At 37.5% G+C, this 15,473-nt stretch overlaps 1 protein-coding gene across 5 annotated transcripts; it reads left to right on the forward strand.

The window, feature by feature from the left end:
* Positions 1-176: 176 nt before the first annotated feature.
* Positions 177-10,782, forward strand: LOC119785884. 5 transcript variants are annotated; one of them, XM_038288766.1, is made up of 12 exons: positions 179-1,162; positions 2,371-2,448; positions 2,534-2,676; positions 2,760-2,882; positions 2,972-3,029; positions 3,124-3,390; positions 3,687-3,823; positions 3,909-4,022; positions 5,211-5,268; positions 8,874-8,939; positions 9,017-9,808; positions 9,842-10,782. In XM_038288766.1, the coding sequence occupies exons 1-12, from the start codon at positions 1,153-1,155 to the stop codon at positions 10,141-10,143; spliced, it is 2,148 nt and encodes a 715-aa protein (XP_038144694.1). In that variant the 5' UTR covers positions 179-1,152; the 3' UTR covers positions 10,144-10,782. The 5 variants fall into 5 exon arrangements, 3 of the variants coding, with proteins under 3 accessions (XP_038144694.1, XP_038144693.1, XP_038144691.1); XM_038288765.1 differs by having other exon boundaries at positions 3,127-3,390; positions 9,017-10,782; XM_038288763.1 differs by having other exon boundaries at positions 181-1,162; positions 9,017-10,782.
* The last annotated feature ends 4,691 nt before the right edge of the window (positions 10,783-15,473 follow it).

A 15,473-nucleotide genomic window follows, 5' to 3' on the forward strand; every position in this document is an offset into this window, starting at 1 on the left:
AATTCTAATTAAAGATATCTCAAATGCCACCATAATTCAAGATATCTTAAATGTATTTTAGGACAGGAGATATGCTATGGCATGCCTTTTTGCCATATGCCATACTGTTAAAACGGCTTGCCATAGCACGCAGCATTTTGTTGCTAAACTCCACCGGAAGCTGGTTGGTGCGTCATTTTTAACGTTACTTCCCGTTCCTCCAGTCTACCGTACAGGCGCTGTTTTTCAGCCGCTGCTGTGGAGCAGGTAGGTTTACCAGCTGCTTTGTAGAAATGGGTGAAGGAATGTGTTGGTTGGAAAGATAAGAACCTCATCAAGCTGAAGACAGGACATGTAGACGGGTTAACCGAAACAAAGCTACCGCCGCTTGGCTAAGACTGAGAATTCCTTTAGCTAATGTTTGTTTTCTGCTGTTAATGATGTGATTTATGCTGCCTTTTTAACACCTGAAGTTTACTTAACTTGTTCACATGGACCAATATTTAAAGGAGAATAATTAAAACTGAGATTTGAGGGGAAAAGTGCCCCATAAGTGAAGATGTTTGTTAAAATGTTTTCTCTTTTTATGTCCAAGCCGTTTCTTTTCTCACCAACACTCGTTACTGTGAGAGTTGTTTGTCTACATTCCAGTTTGTTTATTTTTGATACAGAGACGCACAAATTTAGACAGCAAAATGGATGTTTGTTGGATTTTGAAAAATGTTTTAGAATAAGGTTTTGACGAAATGGAATCAAAGTAATCTAGGATAATTCTTAAGTTTTTAGTTGTTGTTTTTAAACCACGGCGCCATCTAGCGTTCACATGTAAAATGTCTCATCAGATGTTTATATTGTCATATTTTTTTACTTGCTACTTGCCTTGATATTTTCTCACTAATGTTCTTTTTTCCTCTTTGACCTTCAGAGAACAGCTGGATATCTACTGTGATTGAATTGCCTGGGATTAATTGATTCTTATAAAGGCTAATTTATATTTTTAATGATCCGTCTTAGATGAAACTGGATCAATATTTGAATTCAAATAAGCATTTTATGTTGAATTGGCTGCAAAAAGTAATGCCTGCTAAGAAGGACTTTGTTATGTTTGGACTCTTCTTTTATTACTTCCCTTCAGTTTCTGCATACAGGAGGCATTTATCTTAGACTTCCACGATGGATCCAGGTAGGGTTCAGAATTTTTTTTTTTTAACATCTGCAGCGTTATAATGCATGGTTATCCTGTTTTTGTTTTGTGTTTTTGTCACTGCTAAATGTTCTAAAAGTTAATGTAAGTTCATATACAGAAAGAAATAAACCAATTTAATATAAAAAATGTTTTCAAATGACGATTTCATTTATTAAGACAGTAAAGCCATACAGGCTAACCCAGGGGTCAGCAACCCAAACTGCTCAAAGAGCCATATTGGACCAAAAAAAACAAAAAATAAATCTGTCTAGAGCCGCAAAAATGTAAAAGTTTTATACATGCCTCGTACGGAAACACGGGCTCTAAGTGTATTATCCCACTATAGAAAATGACTATGTGGGCTTAAATATATACTAAGCATCATGATTAAATCTTTATCCTCAAGCAAATGTCACATAGCAGCATGAGGTGAGTGAACGCTCCCATCACGCGCTGCTTCACCGCACGCCGCTTAACCGCCCTTCACCGCGCGGTTTTAGTTTTGTTGCATTGATGAAATTATAGAAAAATATAGAAATAGGATCAGGAATCTCTCTATGGTGGACGTGTTTCTGTTTGGAGGAGTTGATTGAGTCATGAGGAACCAAGCAGGAACTGACATCATCAGAGCAGAGCTCTCTAACCCTGAAATCCCCCATCCCAGCGTTCCTTGGTGTGTTTCATATTTTTAGGATTTGGGGAAAAAATGGAAGAAAGTTCCAATTCCTGCATCAGAGCTCTACCTGTTTGATCTGTGGACGGTTTTCCATCCTTGCAACAAAACTAATAGCAGTAGTGGAGTTTGGAGATGTAATCCACTTCTTAAATCTAAATTTGCTCTCCTCTAATTTATCCAGAAGTTCTGCAATTGCCATTTTTCTCTCCCTCCCAGCTTGGTTGTTGGCTGCATATTTAGCTTGCCTTCCCTGGAAATGCCTTTCCAAATTTTTATTTTTATTTTTTGCCAACCTCTCATTACCAAGCAAAAATGCAGGCAATCGTTCTGCATTGATAATATATAAAAAGCATATTTTTGAGCCAATAAATGAAAACGTAATCTTTGCTATTAATATGAGACCAGTAATTTGAATCATGTAAGAGTGAGAAAAAAACAGACAGGGGAAATCTTTTATATAATGCATATGATTTCTTCCATAAAACCTTTTTTTAAAGAATGATTTTCTGTGATGCTTTCTTGTGTGTAGACGTTTTAGGGAAAAGCCAGCTGCTGGATTCTCTGAAGGCCTATCTGAACAACAAAACCAGATTACAACCCATCATTGGTCTGTAGCAACCGATCATAGTTTGCCTAAAAGTGGCTTTTATTTGCATTTTGTTCGTTAACCCTATGGTTTTGTGCCCATTTAGGCCTGGGCACCGTCATAGAATGTGTGAACGTGAGTTCACAACTCAGACAGACCCTGTACCTGTGTGAGGTGTGCGACTGCAGACTCACCAAAGCTGATATGCGCAACCATATAATGGGGAGTCATCACAGGTTCAACTACATCGTAAGGGCTGCTGATGGAAAGTCGTGGTTCCGTGTTTCCTATCCGCTCTGAGTTGTTTTAACGTGGGACGTTATGCTTGGCAGAAAACCCATCACCCTTACATGGTGTCTAAATGGCTGGAGAGCCCTGACCTGTCTAAGATGGCCTGGCCTCTCATGGAGTTGGCTAAGGTGCTGGAGAAAAAAGAAGGACCAGGACTCGTCCAAGTAGGCTATTTTCCACTTATTCAACTTTCACACGTGTATCTATGTCTGTTTTTAATGCGTTTGTATCTCTTATGAATGTTTATATAAAGTTGTTTGAAGTTAAGGATGATCATTACCAGATGATGGCAACGCAGAGTGAAAATCACGGTAAGCTTTTGTTTTCTTTATTTGCCCCTTGTTTTGTTCTTGTATGCATATTTTATTGTTATTTTGATGTCATTCTGTCTGTCCAACACCACAGCGGTTACTCTGGCGAAGGCCTTAAGAAAACAGCAGGAGTTGGAGAGCTTTTCAAAGACGGCCCCTCTGCATTATCCCGTTGTCTCCCAGAGGACTGTTTTGCCTGCACGCAACCAACCAAAAGATCCAGAGTCCCGTGACAGGACCTGCTTTAAAAACATCTCCCCACCACAGCTGGAAGAGGTCCAGATGTTGGGAGACGCCCCTGTAGAACCGGAGAGAGCCATAGACTTTCTAGACGATGGCGCTGAAACAAAGCCTCTCATTGGTAAGCTCTTAATTATTCTCCTCTTTGGAGGTAAAATTTTCCAAATATTTAATCAGTATGAGCAAGATGATTGCATAATTACTTCCCTTACTTCATGTATTATTCAAACATCACATTAATGCATTGATTTGGCCACTTGTTGTTTCCCAACGCCAAAAGGGTAGATGTTCTCTTTTTCCAAGCTTTTGTTTAGTCTCAGTTAAAGGAGGTATTTTTGTCCTTGTTTAATATTGACTTTATCTAAAATGTTAAACTAACTGATTAGGAAATGACTCCCGCCCATGTTTTATCTCCAGGTCTTGCCCGTGTGGTTGAGTTTAGAAGTGAAGACGGCTGCTCATATTGTTTTTTATGCCACTGCTGTCGCATAAGATCCACCAAACAGGACATCACTGATCACCTAACCAGCTCATCCCATCTAGTTAACTACCTGGTGAGTTTGTTTTAGACTTGCACCCAGCATCATAACACGTCTAACTATAGCTCCGCTTGGCATACTAAAAGTCTCATTGTTATAGATGGAGATTTATCCAGATTACATGGAAGCTTTGGGTGAAGTTACTGAGGATAACTTCCAGCTTCAGTCACTGGCTGCTAAAGTGGAGGAAGAGGAGGGCAGAGGGGAGATGAAGGTATTTTATCGCCACATAGAGCATGGGTTGGTTTAAACATTTAAGAAATAAATATATCCTAAAATAGGATTAGATTTAAACAAGAGTTCTGAGAGTGAAATACAGTAACACTTAAACAAGTATTATAATGTTAACCAGCTTATTTTCATATAAAATATTGATGTTTTTGTGAGTGTTTAGAGACCTTGATATCGTTCTTCTTTCAGATGTTTATTTTTTGCGATGAATTTGTTACATAATGGTAAAAGTAAATTGGAGTAAATCAGCTTAAATGAACAAAGATGAAGTTGTCTTTCAAATTAGGTAAGCTTTTGTAAAAATAAATAATTAAATTATAGTTCTAGTTGAATAGCTTTTAACTTTTTAGCATGGTGGTTAGGTCCAGTTCTAAAGCATCTAATACCCAACCATATTTAATGGAACAGGAACATTTCACTGACTAAGTGGAGAGAGGGTCATCACCCCTACTGTTGAGCTGAAATAACAAGGGAAATCGCCCCCAATCAATTATTTATTAATGGATATATCCAGAGAGAGACTGCAAAGAAACCTAACTTCTTCAGGAACTGTCTAAAGACACTACAGTTACTTCATCTTTTTCATAGAAACACTTTGGCAGTAAACACCTTAACAAAGCCGGATCGTCCTTTGAAGAATCATGGCACCACAAGGGAGTTTATTACTCTTTGCTTCTGCAGCTCAAACCGGTAATTGCTAGATTAGTGCACCCCAGTATCTTTAAGTCGCTCAAACCTGTATCAGTGCTGTGCAGTTCTCAACAAAACTCCTATAGTTCTGTCATTTTCCTTCACATTGACATTTCATGCGATACCTTCCAAAACAGTTATTACATATTCTGGATTCATCATCAAAAGCCAATACAATACAATATTAATTATTGCATTTATTTTCCCATATTATTAAATTTTTCCAACAAAATTTGTTTTTGTTGGAGATCAAATCTTAACCATTGACTAAATATTTTACAACTATAGATAACAGACCTGAGCTGAGAGCTGTTATAAGTTAAATATGTTCCTAAAGGTGGACGCTAATATCTGTTCAGGTTTTTTTTTCTTATGCAGGTTTATGTGTGTTTATATAATTTGCTGTTAAAGATCAGAAAATGGCCATTTGCAATATACTGAGGGTGTGATGGCACTCGTCTTAAATATCTCATGTTCCCAGATAGTAAATGTACCAGAGTCCATCTGTAGTCAACTCACTGGCAAAAGTTACCACTGGTGTAAGTAGAGCTGACTTTCCTTCCTTTGCTGAACCTCTAACCTTCCATCTCTAATGTTCCAACTCTGCTCTTAAAGTCTGACTTCATCCTCCGGACTCCACGGTGTGAATATGGCAAGGGCGTAGGTTTGATTTTAACTTTGGTAGGGACACGATTGGTCGGGTGTCATTGGTGCTATGCAATATGCACGCCCTTTTTTATGCTCGATGTGAGCATCCGTACTGATAAGAGGAATTCAATGTTAAAAGAGAAAAGCATAATTTTGCTACATTAATAAAAATTAAATAAAAAAAACACTACACTCATTAGATGCTGTTTATCAATGTTTGAAGCATTAATTGATTATTTCAATAATCGTCAACTAATTTAATAATTGATTCATCATTAACTGGAGTATAAAGACTCTAAAACATAATATAAATGTAAAATGTGTCTTTTTCCAACAGAGCAACCCACTTAGATCAGTAATTATACCAAAATTGTAAAACTACAATACATATATATAATCAAAATTCTCCATCCAGAACTCCTCATGTGGAAATATTTTAGTTTCACCTGGTTTATTTAGACGTCACCTGAAGCACTGAATGGCAGCTGCTTCACCTACAAGCTGCCCTGCACCATTATTACTGGATATCTGTGTTTCCTATAATCATATAATGTATAAGTGCATTTTTAATAGTAAAGGATTAAATGTAACACAACCTTTTATCATTGTCCTATATTGCTACTGTCTGACTGTATAAATAGCTCCTTATGTATATTTTCTTTTTAGTGGCATCATCTACAAACACAACACTGAGAATGAGCCTAAGTTTATTAAAATATAAAATCACTTTTAACAATTATAAAAGACAATATAACACTATCTTATCTGTAATTTAATAATATCCAAAATAAACAGTCAGATTCCAGCATTTTTACCAGACATTAATGTTTGTACTAATTTACTTATAGACTGTGTGGAAATCTATGTAAGATAAAATCAATGTTAATATTCTTCATCTGTTTGTTCTTCTCTTTATCCTATTTCTAGAAGTATAAATAGTCAATTAAATTATTATTATTATTTGGAACCCTAATTATGCTTTTTAAACGATATACAGCAGATGTTTAGCCGCCATTTCTTGTTGTTTTCCTCTATAAGAGAAATAACACCTGCTAATAATTATACCTGAACTTCCTCAGAGTCATCAAAAAATGAAACCAGTAACAGCAACTAAATATTGGTAAAAAGGAAACCGTCACATTTTCTTTTTTAGGTGGCTGTGGCTAAGAATCAGAAATGTTGATGGCTTACAGCCTTTATTTGCCCATTTTGTGTCTTCAGAACTCCTGGCTGACTCAGAATATTTCGTTTTATAAAAGAAAAAAAAAGGTTTTTGTTTTTTAGTGTACATGATATTCATTTTTTTTATTGGGACTAGTTTCATAGTCTAATATTAATTGTAGTAACCGCTGCATTCTAGTGTGAATAAATTTTCAATGTTGTGCTCCAAGCACAGCGGACTAGAAAACAGCCAATCAGAAAGAGAGAAGGCGGGACCTAAGGCAGAACAGCCAATGAGAGTGGAGTTAAACAGCGCAGCACAGTTCAATGCGCTGCTAGGTGAAAGGGACAGGAGAGACCAGGCAGAGGAGCTGCGAGAGGAAAAGAGCCACTGCTGTAAATTATAAACATGTTGCTCACATCCAATTATTGGTCGGGACAATTGGGACGGTTCAAAACTTTGGTAGGGACATGTACCTATGGTCCCTATGCAAACCTACGCCCATGGAATATGGGGTCAGTTAACCTTTTAAATCCCTACTATGCCGCATGTTTTCTACATCCACAGGGATGCACAGACCAGCCTCATAGCATGGCTTACGGTACGAGAAGGGATTTTTTAGATTACTATGATGTTTTTATGCAGACGTCCTTTATTGAAAATTCGGAATCCAGTGCTTCATTTTTAGTTTAGCCTTTTTTCCTTTTCTTTTTAAACTAAACTGATAAATATGCAGTGCTTTGCAAAAGTATTCCAACTACTTGAACTCCTAGTCAAGCTATCCATGTAATTTAGTTCCTAATTTTGAAATAGAAGGAACGTAAAGCAGAAATGGAAAAAAAAAAAAGTTTTTTTTTTTCCCGACCCCGAACACTAAAGCTCAGTCAGTCGGAATTGAATTCTAGTTATATTCTATAGTTATTTATTTATGTCATGTGAGGCAGTGTGCAGCCCTTGGTGGCTGTGCGTATTATCATAGCAACTAATCCAGCAATTATCCAGATCTCTTCGTTTATTCTGCATCTGCATTATTATTAGACAAAAGCCTCAGCGCTGATATCTGTGACCATTTCTCTGCCTTATTTCAGTTAAAGTGTTAAAATCTGGTTTTGCTTTAGAGTCGCTCCATTAGAGGATGTTTTAATTTCTCAGTTTGATTGCTTCTGTGGAGAAGCTCCTGACTACCAACAGCATGTTGTTCATCTTTTTTTTTTTTTTCTATAATCCAGTGGTTTTGTTCGAGATTCATGGTGAACCGTTTGCTGATCCGAAAGGTAAAAAAACAGCAGAAACATCTGTTAGGATTGCAAGTGTGAAGGAGAGGCTAAGCTCATCGGCTTAGGTGGAAAGAACCATAGACAGGACAACTCTTAGTCATCCATTGTTGATCGGTCATTGAATATTTTATCTTTTATTGTATTTAATTTAGGGCTGAAACAATTAATTGGATTAATCATGATTAATCAAATATAGAAATATTCATTAAGTAATTTAGTCATTGATTATTCATTAACTGGGGTGTAGAGACTATAAATCAGGTCTTCAGCTGATAGAAAGAACCACTTAGAGCAGCAATTATACCAAAATTGTAAAAAATAAAAATAAAATCTTATTATTAATCAGAAAAATAATCAAATTAATCGATTTGCAAAATAATCGTTAGTTGCAGCCATGATTTAATTTTATTTAGGTTAAATAGGATTTGCAAATGATTGCCTCTTGTTTTTATGTTTTATTTTATATCTATTTTCTATGGAATTTGGGTTTTGTTTTCTCTTTAGTTAATTATTTAGATATAATATAATATATGATTTTCTTCAACTTTCGAATTATGTATGTGGAGGTTGGGAAAAGTCCAAGCAGTGTGAATACTTTTGCAAGGCGCTTTATTACCCAGCTTATCCAAATCCAGTGAAGTCTGATTAACTTCCTGTCTGCAAAGTGCAGTTAGTGCGTTTTATATTTTGGTTTTATTTTACTGAAATATTTTAGGATGTGGCATTTGTCTACATTATATTTGAGGTGTGCGTCACGACTGCTCATTCCTGCCCAAACATCAGTGATAGTTGCTGCTCTGCGCACACCTCAGCAGAATATAGCTGAGGTGTTGCATCCTCTGCAACATGATGATTTCTGGAGCTTAAAGCGATATCGATAAGGTCACAGTATCCAGACTTTTTATTTCTCAGTATACTACCTTATGAATAAATTTGACTTTCTTTTTCAGCCTGTTTGTATTTTCTCCCCTTCTACTAACTTTAGCAGTCTTTCTTTTTAAAAGTACTTGTTTTTGCATTTTGTCTGTATATCCTTGGCATTTTGCTCATTTTCAAGGTTTAAAGATGCTTTCGAGTGGAGGGAAATATTCTAACCTTCGGCAAAAAAGAGAAGCTGTCAGAGGCGAGTATTGTTTTTCCTCATCTTTTAAAAGGAAAAACAGATCTCCCCTCAGTTAATCTAACCTGTACATGTTTCAGGTGTGAATCAGATAACAGCTCCACCTGCGGGAAAGAAAATCCCAGTGATCTCAAAACGAAGAGAAAAAAGAAAAAAAAAACAAATGAAGAACAACCAAGGGAAAAAGACTGATACCATGTTTAACGTGAGCCTGCCTGTTGGTAAAGGTGAACTGCTGCTGGAGAGAAGATCTTTTAGCAAATTTCGTCGGTTTGAGTCACCTGATTCACTTCCATCTAAACTGGACCCAGTTAAATCCCCCTCTGGGATGGTAGAAACCAGCTCTCTAGCAGATGACCCTGTAGATCCTACTAATGCTGACCCAGAGCTGCCAAGTTCTCGCGTAGAGCGGCATCTTTACACAGAAGATGCAGGAACTATGGAACATAATACAGACACACAATTCAAAGTCACGGTTTTCCAGGATGGGGATGGCTACTTTGAAGAGCACCAGTCTGAACACAATAAACCAGTCGGACCTCAGGAATGCCTGAGTGCAGACTGGAACCCGGAAGCTCCACAGGCCCAAAGTGGGGAACTATTTTCTTCAATCCCCCACCATTATAACTCCAACTACATGAATGGAAACTGTAGCTCTGATTTCTGGTACAGTTCAGCGTCCGCTGGAGAAAACGAGGAAGCATCAAGACAAGGGAGAGGAAGAATGGATGTTAACTCAAGCTCAGTTCAACAGCAGCCTCAATATCAGCAGCCATCATGGAGCAACACGCTTCCTTACACAAAGGGTATTTGGGAGCATCAAGTTGTTTCCTATTTGAACACTGTCAGGATAAACACACAAAGTGACTCTGGACATATCCCTGTGTGTGGAGGCAACTTTTCAGAAGGATCTAGAGGACATGAGTATGAGACTCAGCAGAGATACTCTGAACTCTCTGCTGACCATTACCAACCGGTTCCTCATTCTTACACCACTCTGCCTTCAGCATTTGAAGTCAGCCCAATGCAGCAGAGGCTGATGTTTCATACCAACAGTGGTGCTTTACCTTCGACTCAGCCATACCTTTCCTATCCAGTCACACATGGAGGTGGTTGGGGATGGACTCAGGCTGATGCCGTTATTCAGCCAGACCAAACTGGCTTTTACAACGCCAGCCCTGATGTTTATTTCAGAGCTGGCATCTAAATGCAATAGATCCAAACTTCAGGACTTAACGCTCCAGCCTTTTTTTTAGGTGTTTAAATGATGGAATAGCTTCTATTTTTTTTTAAGTACCCCATTATTTGTACAAACCAGGAGTCTTCTGAAGTAAATATTATTTGGTTGTTGATTAACTTGGAGATGAAGCGACAAAAGTTCGTATTGAGAAAGACATGATTGTATTCTGATTTATTTCAAAGCTGCTATTGCTGCTTATGTTCAGTTAAATTTAAAACTACTTCATCAGTGCCAAAGAGAAACTGATTTCTTGTGATGGTCTGTGTTAAAGTGGCACTAAAGACAACCTGCTGTTATATTAAAGTATTACTGAAGGTTAAACATTATGTTTTAACTTTGATGAAATGTTCATTGTATTTGAAATGTTCTTTGTATTTTCTGCTTGGTGCGTACAGTCGGTGTGTAAAGCTGCAGCACGCTGTGCCTGTGCTCCACTGACCCAGTACTGTGCCTTTCAGAGTAACAACTTGTCACAACCTCCACCTGCAGCTAACTGCTATCAGATATTTTTGGGCAAAGCAGACCTACTGATGCACATGATGTGATCTGAGTATACATCTTCTGCAAAAGCTTAAATAAAAACTCGATTGTATCTTCTCACCAAGACTCCTTCAGCATCTTTGCATCATTTTATCTTGATATAATCATATCAAAAAAGCAGGTACAGATTTGATTAAAAACTTTGTCATGATCCCCTTCTTTTTTAACAAATCAACAGTGACCTAACAAAGAGTTATAATAGGAGGAGAAGGGAGGGTATCTGTTAACATAGCAGTGGGGTATTAGTTACTTAATTTCTTCCAAACAGCAATTTGCAGTCTCAAGGAATAAGTGACACAAAAATTCCTTCATAATCCCTTTTTGTTTGACATTTTTAAGACTTTTCAACCATTTTTTGGCTTGCAAGCAACAGTCGAGGTAAATATCTTCCTTTTGCACAACTTTCTCAGTAGATGAGCTCGTATGCATTATATCTTATCAAAGTCATGCATAATTTTTTAGGTCCAACAACAGTGTTATTCCAACACAAACAGGACTGATTGGCCTTAATCTTGCCACTCTCCAGCTCTGTTGAGGAGTCCAGCTGATTGTTTTTGATGTGTGGTCTAACATGGTACCGTTTTCCAGTCAAATTCTGCCCATTGTCTAAAACGGGTAGAACTATGTTAAAATCAACGCCTATCCTTAGACAATTCCAGCTGTGATTTGGTTTCCCACTTTCTTCTGATGTAAAGTGGTCTTTCCATTACAGCTTTTCATGCATTTCTACAATCTAGAGACAATTTGAGGAGGCTACTTTTCTGTACGCCCCAAGATTATTTCTATAAACTCCTTCCTTCTTTTGAAAGATGGGGTCAGATATCTGAATTACAAAAGTATCTTAATTGAAAGTACCTGTACTGTCTGAATTTAATTAACCAAATTCTCTGTTTAATTTGCAAATTATATAAACTTTGTTCCTTTGATTAGCACACACTACGCTGTAATTCCTTCATCAATCCACTTTTAATAATTGCTGCCCAGGTGATCACATCTAAATTTAGGGCAGTAAAAAGCCATGATCCCAGTTTTAAATATATACATTTCCACTGATACATATTTTAGATAAGTCAGTTAATTATTCTCCTCTGAATGAAATTACATTTATTCATTGAGGATGTTTAAAAGTAGCAGGCATACTCTTATAAAAATGTTTAAAAAATAAGTAGACAACCATTAGAGACAATAAAGTCAATTGGTAAAGTATTAAAATAAATAGAGGACAAGAGTACAGAAAGTACAGTAGAGTGGGGATTAACACTGGAGAAAAGTAAATTGAATTTATGTTAACAGGGTTTTTGCAGTTTAGGCTGATAAACATCTGTGCCTAGACTATCCTACAGAAACACCTTTTTAATTGAATATTTTTAGAAGTAAAAATGTAAAAACCTTTGTGGTATGATGTAAACCAATGGAGCTCCCTGAGTCTCACTTTTGAATAAACTGCAATAGATTTTAAAATTGTTCAGAAATTTTTTGAAAGATAATTTAATTAAAATCCATAAGGATCAAAAGTTGTTGCAGCATATCGATGGTCCTGGCACTTGCAACTGACTTTATTGGTTTCCCTAGGCCTTTGTTGAGCTCATAGGTTTTCATTTAATCATTTATACAACATTACTAGGTAGATAACCTGACCGCAAAGATGCGTCTGCTCTAACCAGAAAAAGAGAATCTTTACTTTATCTACGATGTGTCACCCCCACATTTTCTCAGTGAACGTCTGGGAATCTTCAGCTTGGCTTGGGTGAGCAACAGATAAGAGACTTGGCCTTGAAGCTTGTGAGAAATTTCTCCTAATCTGTATGTGGTACACCTGGCATCTCTGAATCCTCACTATAGTCTGGGAAAGTGACATACTCAAATAACAGGAGGGAAATAGGAAAGTGAACACACACCAGTTGACGGGCCAGAAAAATAATAGAAAAAGGAACATGAGCGATATCAAGTGCCATGGTAAAAACTAGAAATGGGTGTTTTTATCAATGCCTTCTGCACCTTTGTTATGTGTTGATCCATGTGCCTACTTATCTTCGCCACTCGATGTCTGAATAGAGCTTCCATGTTGTGGAGAGACAGGTTATTGGCTGATAGTTGGTTGAGAAAGTCCCTTTCTAGGGGTCTATAATTATTATGACTGTTTGGCCCTCTGTCAGCTGTTGGGGGGGTGGGGGTTCCCATTCTTCAGGTGTTGGGTCATTTGTGCCGCTTGGCGTTCATGTAGAGAAGTGAGCTTCTTCAGCTAGTAGGTGTGGCTCATCTGGACCCAGTGCTGTCCAGTTCTTCACCCCTGACAGTGTTTGATGGAGGTCTGCCATTATGATGTTCACTGGACCTTGTTAAGGGAGGTTAGCATGCGCAGCTCTTAGGTCTTTAAGTCACTCTGCATCACTGTTACACTGCAAAAAACTTAAATCTAAATAAGTCATTTTTTCTTATATTAGGTGTTTTTTTTCTTGAATTGAGAAGGTAAGTGAGACACATTGCCAATGAAACAACAATTTACATTTAAAATAAGGAAAACAATTGCATAGTCTTATTTCAAGTGCATGTTATCTAATTATCTTATTTTAAGAGTGAAAATACTCATTCCATTGGCAGATCATCTTATTTACCTACGGTACTCAAATTATTGGTAAATACACTTACAGGTGCTGGTCATAAAATTAGAATATCATGAAAAAGTAGATTGATTTCAGTAATTCCATTTAAAAAGTGAAACTTGTATATTATATTCATACATTACATACAAACTCATATATTTCAGATGTTTATTTTGTTTAATTTTGATGATTACAAATGACAACAAATGAAAATCTCAAATTCATCATATCAGAAAATTAGAATATTGTGAAAAGGTTCAAAATTGATGGCCCCTGGTGCCACACTCTAATCAGCTAATTAACTCAAACCACCTGCAAAAGCCTTTAAATGGTCTTTCAGTCTAGTTCTATAGGCTACACAATCATGGGGAAGACTGCTGACTTGACAGTTGTCCAAAAGACGACCATCGACACCTTGCACAAGGAGGGCAAGACACAAAAGGTCATCGCTAAAGAGGCTGGCTGTTCACAGAGCTCAGTGTCCAAGCACATTAATAGAGAGGCGAAGGGAAGGAAAAGATGTGGTCGAAAAAAGTGTACAAGCAAGAGAGATAACCGCACCCTGGAGAGGATTGTGAAACAAAACCCATTCAAAAATGTGGGGGAGATTCACAAAGAGTGGACTGCAGCTGGAGTGAGTGCTTCAAGAACCACCACACACAGACGTATGAAAGACATGGGTTTCTGCTGTCGCATTCCTTGTGTCAAGCCACTCTTGAACCACAGACAGCGTCAGAAGCGTCTAAAGAGAAACAGGACTGGACTGCTGGTGAGTGGTCCAAAGTCATGTTCTCTGATGAAAGTAAATTTTGCATTTCCTTTGGAAATCAAGGTCCCAGAGTCTGGAGGAAAAGAAGAGAGGCACTTCATCCACGTTGCTTGAAGTCCAGTGTAAAGTTTCCACAGTCAGTGATGGTTTGGGGTGCCATGTCATCTGCTGGTGTTGGTCCATTGTGTTTTCTGAGGTCCAGGGTCAACGCAGCCACATACCAGGAAGTTTTAGAGCACTTCATGCTTCCTGCAGCTGACCAACTTTTTGGAGATGCAGATTTCATTTTCCAACAGGACTTGGCACCTGCACACAGTGCCAAAGCTACCAGTACCTGGTTGAAGGACCATGGTATCCCTGTTCTTAATTGGCCAGCAAACTCTCCTGACCTTAACCCCATAGAAAATCTATGGGGTATTGTGAAGAAGAAGATGCAATACACCAGACCCAACAATTCAGAAGAGCTAAAAGCCACTATTAGAGCAACCTGGGCTATCATAACACCTGAGCAGTGCCACAGACTGATCGACTCCATGCCACGCCGCATTGCTGCAGTAATACAGGCCAAAGGAGGCCCAACTAAATACTGAGTGCTGTACATGCTCATACTTTTCATGTTCATACTTTTCAGTTGGCCAACATTTCTATAATTCCTTTGTTTTTATTGGTCTTCAGTAATATTCTAATTTTCTGATATGATGAATTTGAGATTTTCATTTGTTGTCATTTGTAATCATCAAAATTAAACAAAATAAACATCTGAAATATATGAGTTTGTATGTAATGTATGAATATGATATACAAGTTTCACTTTTTAAATGGAATTACTGAAATCAATCTACTTTTTCATGATATTCTAATTTTATGACCAGCACCTGTAATTTAAGAAATTTTTGCTCATTTCTAGATCGTTTTTGCAGTGTATGTATTATGTACTCTGTTGTTCAGTTTCCAGCCTTGGCAGGTTGGTTCATGTGTTATCACTAGTGATGGGTCCAGCATCACCGATGCCTTGGTGCATGAGTCGAACCAATAGAGCAAAACACTATCGATGCACGTGTCGTTTGAAGAAATTATGGAGACAGATGAAGGAGTTGTTTCTGACTGACTTACTAAACTGTGTTTAAAAATGTATCTGTCAACATGATGCATCTGCTAAAAAGATGTCTCATCTTTTGCTCTTTACCATTAAAATTAGGAAGGATTTTGAAGCAGCCTAAAAGTAATAGGAACCGTTGCTTTTTTTAGTTTAATTTTCTCATTGTGTCATACTTTTCCTCTCAGTTATCACATCGCCAAATTGATTCAAAGTTTTCTATCTAGGGAAAACCAGTTGATTGCATCGACTCATTGACTCGAATGCAATCTCTTACACTAAGCATGCT

This window comes from Cyprinodon tularosa, unplaced genomic scaffold (assembly GCF_016077235.1).
Source record: "Cyprinodon tularosa strain WSP-4 unplaced genomic scaffold, ASM1607723v1 ctg26, whole genome shotgun sequence".
NCBI lineage: Eukaryota > Metazoa > Chordata > Actinopteri > Cyprinodontiformes > Cyprinodontidae > Cyprinodon > Cyprinodon tularosa.